This window comes from Tursiops truncatus, chromosome X, assembly GCF_011762595.2.
Source record: "Tursiops truncatus isolate mTurTru1 chromosome X, mTurTru1.mat.Y, whole genome shotgun sequence".
In the NCBI taxonomy this organism is placed as follows: Eukaryota; Metazoa; Chordata; class Mammalia; order Artiodactyla; family Delphinidae; genus Tursiops; species Tursiops truncatus.
In genome coordinates this window covers 95,841,117-95,851,248 of record NC_047055.1, presented here as the reverse complement: position 1 = coordinate 95,851,248, position 10,132 = coordinate 95,841,117, and the positions used below count along the sequence as shown (strand labels likewise).

The 10,132-nt window shown below is 37.0% G+C and overlaps 1 protein-coding gene across 10 annotated transcripts in view; it reads right to left on the bottom strand.

Annotated features, from left to right (window-relative positions):
- Nucleotides 1-775: 775 nt before the first annotated feature.
- RPGR (retinitis pigmentosa GTPase regulator) overlaps nucleotides 776-10,132 on the bottom strand; it is a 268,709-nt gene continuing 259,352 nt past the window's right edge. For 8 of the 10 annotated variants that reach the window (XM_073798802.1, XM_073798803.1, XM_073798806.1 and 5 more), the window contains one exon: nucleotides 776-1,432. In XM_073798802.1, the coding sequence (XP_073654903.1) occupies nucleotides 1,223-1,432 (210 nt within the window). In that variant the 3' untranslated portion in view covers nucleotides 776-1,222. The remainder of the gene's footprint in view (nucleotides 1,433-10,132) is intronic. The other 2 variants (XM_073798804.1, XM_073798805.1) reach the window with 1 other exon arrangement.

The window sequence follows — 10,132 nt, the reverse complement described above, 5'->3', positions numbered from 1 at the left end:
TGGCTTCTATAGTTTATATTTTGGCAAAGTATTTTTACAATACTGTACTAGTACTATAGTGGCAATAGCAAAATTTTTTATTAAACTTACCTTTAATAAAATTAGAATTCCACTAAATGTAATATAGGAGACTATTTTGTAAGATTTCAAAATCACATCTATTCTAGACTAAAATCCTTACAGCCTTTGTACGTGAAACACAAAGATGGAGTATTTTTGTTTTGTTTTGTTTAAATGGGGCAATGGTCACTGTGATTGAATAAGCAAATGTTTTAGTCAGAAGTTAGAATGGGAAAAATGAAGGTAGTTTGATCAATTAAATAAGTAGCATCTGTGAGCACAGGAAAGCAATGTTTCTATTAGAGCAGACTTAGCAGCTTTACCCTTCCTATTCCTTGTGGCAGAGCACTGTGTGACACAGCCAACCTTAGTTACCACTGTCAGTGCTAGAGACAGCTGCAATGAGCCAGTCTGGCTGTGTCCGGTTCTCCTAGACTGGTGATCTGTGGCATGGTCAAACAGTGCAGATAATCTGCAATGTTTTCATGTCAAATCACCTCCCTAAAGAGAGGAGCGGGAAGCAAAGAAATTTCAACACAGTTTCTCCACAAAGATGTCCTGTTTATACAGTTGCCCTGAGACTTTCTTTACTCAAAGGGAAATGCATTTTGCATCTTTCAATATTTTAAAATTAGATTTTTTTTGCCCCTGTTTTGTCAACTGATAACTCCAAGTACCTCCAAATTTTATTCATATTCACCCATTTAAACAGTGGAACCGACCAGCTATAGTTTATTAAAATATGTTCATTAAAAACAATTTTGACTCCGTTTTTGAAAATTGCAAATACATTAAAAACTGTTAGTGTCATGAGATTGCAAATATTGCCTTATGAAATTATAAAGCAGTAAAATTTGGTAAAAACTATGAAATATCTTAATTTAAGTTTCACATATAAAAATATATTTTATATTGCAACACTGAACAGTTAAGGCCACAACGCTTGAAGGAGAGTCTGAGATACACATATTCTGAAATTGCTTGCCAAAAATATCAGCATTTAAATAAATATCAAAACTGGTCATACTATTCAAACCAAATAAAACACGTTCTTAAGTTATATCTTTAAAAGTTTGTTATTAGAAACTTTCTGTCAGAGCTCAAATGTTTTTCAAGTATAAATTACAATGGGCATGGTGACCATGAAAACATAAACATATATTCACAGTATTATGCAAGATTTTGACCTTCTCTCCATATTTGGGGGTGAGGTATCCTGATGATTTTGCCCCATGTGCTTCTTGTTGGCATCTTTCTTATTCTTTTTAAAAGCTATTTTATCTCCTATTGATTTTATCTCTGGGAGTGGCTCATTATTATTCTGCTTTCTACTTTTCTGGCTCGTCAATGACATCCTTTTAAAGAGGAAAATCTAGAAAAAAAACACACAGAGAATTCATTTCAGCAAGCGAAACAGTCACTTAACAGTATTTAGGGGGTATAATTTTCAACAAGTCTTAACATTATTTCATCACATCTTTATGAGGCACCACAATGGTACAGTCTTAGCATCCACCAGCCTTTTTTCTTTTACCAATTGCAATCATGATTCTTCCCTAAAACAAGACCTTTCAGGGTTTACCCTTCAACACTATCAGTGCTTTGGTAATATGTTAACATTTTTCTTCAAAGAACAAATTTAGTATTTCACTTTGTTTTGTTATAAGAGAAAAAGATGAAAACCAGCATCTTCTAGAGGACATACCTCCCCATTCCTGTAGATCAGAACTTCTGGCAAAGTGTTAGTGCTGCCAAATGATGGGGGTGGGAGCCCCAGGGGTCTGAGTAGGCAGTTGGATATACAGACCTGCTGCTCAGGGGAGGCCAGGGCTGCGGACAGGCAGAATGCAGATGACAGCTGAAGAGACGAAAGTAGACTCCATAACCCAGGGATTCCAGGTGGGCAGAAGAGAAAACAGAAGAAAAGAGACTGAGGAAAAGCCAAGTGTGAAAGGTAGGCAGAGGAAGAGGAGCCAGCACTGGGGACTGAGTTTTGTAGGAACAAAATCAGGAAAAAAAGGCAACTCAGAAGTCAGGGGAGGAAAATATCAAGAAGAGAGTGGCCAACAAGGCACATGCAGGAGACATCAAGGAAGATGATAACTGAAAAGTTCCAAATGATTTAAGCCCTTTGAGGATTTAGCCAGAGAGAAAACAGGATTCCTAAAGAATGACAACCCAAGTAATGGTTCTGACAAGATGCCAAAACCAAAGAACAGCTGAAGATCTGGCTCCTTCAGAAATTAAAATGGTGCGAATAATAATAGCTTGCCTTTAGCCTTAAAGAATGGAGGAACTAGAATGAAAAGTTGTAACCCAAAAAGTTAGCCTAGATAGAGTCTATGAACTAAAATGGGAGAACTCCTGTTCCTGCTATTGTGTAGGAATATACACATCTTGAAAAATTCTGCCACTACAAAATGCCAAGAAATGCTTTAGAAGTATACAAAATATAATTTTATAATGTGTGGGTAAGCTCACATAAAATGAAGGGAAATCCCTGTGGGACAAAAAAAGAGGGAGCAGGAAGCCTCAGGGGTGAGTTGAGTACTGAAATGGCTTTTACTGATCTCATAACTTCAACTCTTGGATTTTAACAGATTTGATCTCACAAAATATGGAGAAATGGAACTGAGACTCCTATGTAAAGTGGGGACCCTCTGAGAACTAGGCCTTTAATGTAAGTCCACCTACAAACAATGGAAGAGAACAAAATAACATGTCTCTCTCAGCCTAATGATGTTTTCCTAATGTGAGTTTGGGGTTCACATATACGGTACTGGTGGAAAACCCTTAACTGAGACATTGACTAAAAGCTGTCCCGAAATGGTAACACCCAGGGAAGCTAACAGAATTTTATATAAATTCTCTATGGATGGACTTACAGTAATCTAAGCTTTAAAGGATTTCCACAAAAAGTCCTGGTTGAACATGAATTTACAATCCAAATTTCAAAACACAGAAGGAAACAAGACACCACTAGCAAGCCAGCCAAAGCAACAAACAGATTTAGACTCTGGAGGATGTCTGACGTTGGAATAACTAAATACAAAATATAAAATAAGTTTGCTTAAATTATTTAAAGTACTATAATAAAAAACAGGGTACTAGGTAAACAAAACAAGGTAAAAGATCAGATTGATTTGAAAAAGAATCAAAATAGAATTTCATTTCAATATGTGAAAAACATAACTGAAATTAAAACTCAATAAGGAGGTTAAATAGCAGATTAGTCTCAGATGAAAAGATACTATGAAACAGACAAGCTCTGAAATTTCCCCAAATATCACTTAGATACAGAAAATATAAAAGTAAAAATTAAAAGACATAGATAACAGAATAAAAAGTTTTATTATACTTGAGCTCCAAAGAGGAGAGAGGAAATATTCAAATATATAATGGATGAGAATTTTCTTAAAATGATGAATGACATGAATTCTCAGATTCAAGAGTCATAATGAATTGGAAGAAAGTTAAAATAAAAAACCCTCACATCTAGGCATCTCATAGTGAAATGAAGCACATCAAAGACAAACAAACAATGTAAAAAGCAGCCAGACAGAAATGACAGATTATATGTGAAGTTACCAGCAATTATACTAAAGCAAATTTCTTAAGAGCCACAATGGGAGCAGATACTAAAAGAAAATAACTGTCAATCAGCCATACCACCATTAATTTTCCAGTGAGTAGCAACTGCAAAAGTTAACTTCAGAACGAAATTTATGGCAGTAACTTCCAAAGGATTTCTTCAGGAAGAATAAAAAACACTCTAGAAGGGACATCTGAGATGTGAAAAGGAATGGTGAATAAAGAAAGCGGTATAACAAATAATGATATTTGATTGATGAGGTTAAAAAAGTTCATAGAATACTCGATACAATAACATGTAAAATGGGAAAAAAACGAGTGATAGGAGAGAAAACTCTTCTAAGATCCTGGTAATATTTGGGAAAAAGGAACATTGATTAGCTTTAGATTTTAGGTACATGTTAAAAAGTATAAAGTCAGAATCCACCTTATAGGCCATTTACAAGAGACACATCTAAAGTACAAGTAGAAGTATAAGAATGAAAAAAGATATATTAGGAAAATGCTAACCATAGGAAAACTAGTATAGCTATAATAATATTTGATAAAATAAAGTAGCATTTTTTTAGGAACAAAGAAGAATACTACCAGTGGTAAGATAATAGACTTAAACCTAATGATACCAATAATTAGATTAAATATAACTGGTCTAAATGCTCCAATGAAAAAGGCAGGGCATTCCCTGGTGGCGCAGTGGTTAAGAATCCACCTGCCAATGCAGGGGACACGGGCTCGAGCCCTGGTCCGGGAAGAGCCCACATGCCGCGGAGCAACTAAGCCTGTGCGCCACAACTACTGAGCATGCACTCTAGAGCCTGTGAGCCACAACTACCGAGTCCACATGCCAATACTATTGAAGTCCACATGCCTAGAACCTGTGCTCCGCCACAAGAGAAGCCAATGCAATGAGAAGCCCGGGCACCACAACAAAGAGTAGCCCCTGCTGGTTGCAACTAGAGAAAGCCTGTGCGCAGCAACGAAGAACCAATGCAGCCATAAATAAATAAATAAATAAATAGGCAGAGGTTTTCAGATTAGATAAAAAAGCAAGACCCTGGTGCTCCAGCAAATGGTGAAAGCTCTCTCAGATATCTACATCTCAACGTGAACACCCAGCTCCACTCAACGACCAGCAAGCTACAGTGCTGCACACCCTGTGCCAAACAACTAGCAAGACAGGAACACAACCCCACCCATTAGCAGAGAGGCTGCCTAAAATCATAAGTCCACAGACACTCCAAAACACAGCACCGGATGCGGTCCTGCACACCAGAAAGACAAGATCCAGCTTCATTCACCAGAACACAGGCACCAGTCCCCTCCACCAGGAAGCCTACACAACCCACTGAACCAACCTCCCCCAATGGGGGCACACACCAAAAACAATGGGAACTACGAACCTGCAGCCTGTGGAAAGGAGACCCCAAACACAGTAAGTTAAGCAAAATGAGAAGACAGAGAAATACACAGCTGATGAAGGAGCAAGGTAAAAACACAACAGACCAAACAAATGGCAAGGAAATAGGCAGTCTACCTGAAAAAGAATTCAGAGCAATGATAGTAAAAGATGATCCAAAATCTTGGAAATAGAATGGAGAAAATACAAGAAACGTTTAACAAGGACGTAGAAGAACTAAAGAGCAAACAAACAATGACGAACAACACAATAAATGCAATTAAAAATTCTCTAGAAGGAATCAATAGCAGGTAACTGAGGCAGAAGAATGGATAGGTGACCTGGAAGATAAAATAGTGGAAATAACTACCGCAGAGCAGAATAAAGAAAAAAGAATGAAAAGAATTGAAGAGAGTCTCAGAGACCTCTGGGACAAAATTAAACGCACCAACATCTGAATTATAGGGGTCCCAGAAGAAGAAGAGAAAACGAAAGGGACTGAGAAAATATTTGAAGAGATTATAGTTGAAAACTTCCCTAATATGGGAAAGGACATAGTCAATCAAGTCCAGGAAGTGCAGAGTCCCATACAGGATAAATCCAAGGAGAAACACGCCAAGACACATATTAATCAAACTATCAAAAATTAAATACAAAGAGAAAATATTAAAAGCAGCAAGGGAAAAGCAACAAATAACATACAAGGGAATCCCCATAAGGTTAACAGCTGATCTTTCAGCAGAAACTCTGCAAGCCAGAAGGCAGAGCAGGACATAGTTAAAGTGATGAAAGAGAAAAAACCTAAAACCAAGATTATTCTACCCAGCAAGGATCTCATTCAGATTCAATGGAGATATTAAAATCTTTACAGACAAGCAAAAGCTAAGAGAATTCAGCACCACCAAACCAGCTTTACAACAAATGCTAAAGGAACTTCTCTAGGCAGGAAACACAAGAGAAGGAAAACACCTACCATAACAAGCCCCAAATAATTAAGAAAATGGTAATAGGAACACCTATCAATAACTATCTTAAATGTAAATGGCTTAAATGCTAGAAACAAAAGACACAGACTGGCTGAATGGATACAAAAACAAGACATGTATATATGCTGTCTACAAGAGACCCACTTCAGACCTAGGGACACATACAGACTGAAAGTGAGGGGATGGAAAAAGATATTCCATGCAAATGGAAATCAAAAGAAAGCTGGAGTAGCAATTCTCATATCAGACAAAACAGACTTTAAAATAAAGACTATATGTTTTATTATAGTAAATAAAGAGACAAAGAAGGACACTACAAAGAGACAAAGAGGGACACTACATAATGATCAAGGGATCCATCCAAGAACAAGATATAACAATTGTAAATATTTATGTACCCAACATAGGAGCACCTCAATACATAAGGCAATTACTAAGAGCCATAAAAGGGGAAATCGACAGTAACACAATCATAGTAGGGGACTTTAACACCTCACTTTCACCAATGGACAGATAATCCAAAATGAAAACAAATAAGGAAACACAAACTTTAAATGATACATTAAACAAGATGGACTTAATTGAAATTTATAGGACATTCCATCCAAAAACAACAGAATACACTTTCTTCTCAAGTGCTCATGGAACATTCTCCAGGATAGATCATAACTTGGGTCACAAATCATACACTGCTAAATTTAAAAAAACTGAAATTGTATCAAGTATCTTTTCCGACCACAACACTATGAGACTAGATATCAATTACAGGAAAAAATCTGTCAAAAATACAAACACATGGAGGATAAACAACACACTACTAAATAACCAAGAGATCCCTGAAGAAATCAAAGATGAAATCAAAAAATACCTAGAAACAAATGACAATGAAAACATGACGACCCAAAACCTATGGGATGCAGCAAAAGGAGTTCTAAGAGGGAAGTTTATAGCAATACAATCCTACCTCAAGAAACAAGAAACATCTCAAATGAACAATGTAACCTTACATCTAAAGCAATTAGAGAAGGAAGAACAAAAAACCCCCAAAGGTAGCAGAAGGAAAGAAATCATAAAGATCAGATCAAAAATAAATGAAGGAAACAATAGCTAAGAGCAATAAAACTAAAACTTGGAGAAGATAAACAAAATTGATAAACCATTAGCCAGACACAACAGGAAAAAAAAGGGAGAAGACTCAAATCAGCAGAATTAGAAATGAAAAATGAGGAATAACAACTGACACTGCAGAAATACAAAGGATCATGAGAGATTACTACAAGCAACTATATGCCAATCAAATGGACAACCTGGAAGAAATGGACAAATTCTTAGAAAAGCAAAACCTTCTGAGACTGAACCAAGAAGAAATAGAAAGCATAAACAAACCAATCACAAGCACTGAAATTGAGACTGTGATTAAAAATCTTCCAACAAACAAAAGCCCAGGACCAGATGGCTTCACGGGCGAATTCTATCAAACATTTAGAGAAGAGCTAACACCTACTCTTCTCAAAGTCTTCCAAAATATAGCAGAGGGAGGAACACTCCCAAACTCATTCTACGAGGCCACCATCACCCTGATAACAAACCAGACAAAGATGTCACCAAAAAAGAAAACTACAGGTCAATATCACTGATGAACATAAATGCAAAAATCCTCAACAAAATACTAGCACAAAGAATCCAACAACACATTAAAAGGATCATACACCATGATCAAGTGGGGTTTATCCCAGGAATGCAAGGATTCTTCAATATATGCAAATCAATCAATGTGATATACCATATTAACAAATTGAAGGAGAAAAACCATGTGATCATCTCAACAGATGTAGTAAAAGCTTTTGACAAAATTCAACACGCATTTATGATAAAAACCCTCCAGAAAGTAGGCATAGAGGGAACTTACCTCAACATAATAAAGGGCATATCTGACAAACCTGCAGCCAACATCGTTCTCAATGGTGAAAAACTGAAACCATTTCCTCTAAGATCAGGAACAAGACAAGGTTGCCCACTGTCACCACTATTATTCAACATAGTTTTCGAAGTTTTAGCCACAGCAGTCAGAGAAGAAAAATAAATAAAAGGAATCCAAATTGGAAAAGAAGAAGTAAAGCTGTCACTGTTTGCAGACGACATGATACTATACATAGGGAATCCCAAAGATGCTACCAGAAAACTGCTAGAGCTAATCAATGAATTTGGTAAAGTAGCAGGATACAAAATTAATGCACAGAAATCTCTTGCATTCCTATACACTAATGATGAACTATCTGAAAGAGAAATTAAGGAAACACTCCCATTTACCGTTGCAACAAAAAGAATAAAATACCTAGGAATAAACCTACCTAGGGAGACAAAAGACCTATATGCAGAAAACTATAAGACACTGATGAAAGAAACTAAAGATGATACAAACAGATGGAGAGATATACCATGTTCTTGGATGGGAAGAATCAACATTGTGAAAATGACTATACTACCCAAAGCAATCTACAGATTCAATGTAATCCCTATCAAACTACCAACAGCATTTTTCACAGAAGTAGAACAAAAAATATTTCACAATTTGAAAGGACACAAAAGACCCCGAATAGCCAAAGCAATCTTGAGAACGAAAAACGGACCTGGAAGAATCAGGCACCCTGACTTCAGACTATACTACAAAGCTACAGTCATCAAGACAGTATAGTACTGGCACAAAAACAGAAATATAGATCAATGGAACAGGATAGAAAGCCCAGAGATATACCCACACACGTATGGTCACCTTATCTTTGATAAAGGAGGCAAGAATATACAATGGAGAAAAGACAGCCTCTTCAATAAGTGGTGCTGGGAAAACTGGACAGCTACATGTAAAAGAATGAAATTAGAACACTTCCTAGCATTATACACAAAAATAAACTCAAAGTGGATTAAAGACCTAAATGTAAGGCCAGACACTATCAAACTCTTAGAGGAAAACATAGGCAGAACACTCTATGACATACATCACAGCAAGGTCCTTTTTGACCCACCTCCTAGAGAAATGGAAATTAAAAAAAAAAACAAATGGGACCTAATGAAACTTAAAAGCTTTTGCACAGCAATGGAAACCATAAACAAGATGAAAAGACAACCCTCAGAATGGGAGAACATATTTGCAAATGAAGGAACTGACAAAGAATTAATCTCCAAAATATACAGGCAGCTTATGCAGCTCAATATCAAAAGAACAAACAACCTAATCCAAAAATGGGCAGAAGACCTAAATAGACATTTCTCCAAAGAAGATATCCAGATTGCCAACAAACACATGAAAGGATGCTGAACATCACTAATCATTAGAGAAATGCAAATCAAAACTACAATGAGGTATCACCTCACACCAGTCAGTATGGCCATCATCAAAAAATCTACAGACAAAAAAAAAAAAAATCTACAGACAATAAATGCTGGAGAGGGTGTGGAGGAAAGGGAACCCTCTTGCACTGTTGGTGGGAATGTAAATTCACACAGCCACTATGGAGAACAGTATGGAGGTTCCTTAAAAAACTAAGAATAGAATTACCATATGACCCAGCAATCCCACTACTGGGCATATACCCTGAGAAAACCATAATTTAAAAAGAGTCAGGCAGCACAGTGTTTATCACAGCTGTATTTACAATAGCCAGGACATGGAAGCAACCTAAGTGTCCATCAACAGATGAAGGGATAAAGAAGATGTGGCACATGTATACAATGGAGTATTAACTCAATCACAGAAAGAAATGAAACTGAGTTATTTGTTGTGAGGTCGATGGACACAGACGTAGAGAATGGACTTGAGTACATGGGGAGGGAGAAGGGTAAGCTGGGACGAAGTGAGAGAGTGGCATGGACACATATACACTACCAAATGTAAAATAGATAGCTAGGGGGAAGCAGCCGCATAGCACAAGGAGATCAGCTCGGTGCTTTGTGACCACCTAGAGGGGTGGGATAGGGAGGGTGGGAGGAAGGGAGACGCAAGAGGGAGGAGATATGGGGATATATGTTTATGTATAGCTGACTCACTCTGTTATACAGCAGAAACACACCATTGTAAAGCAATTATACTCCAATAAAGATG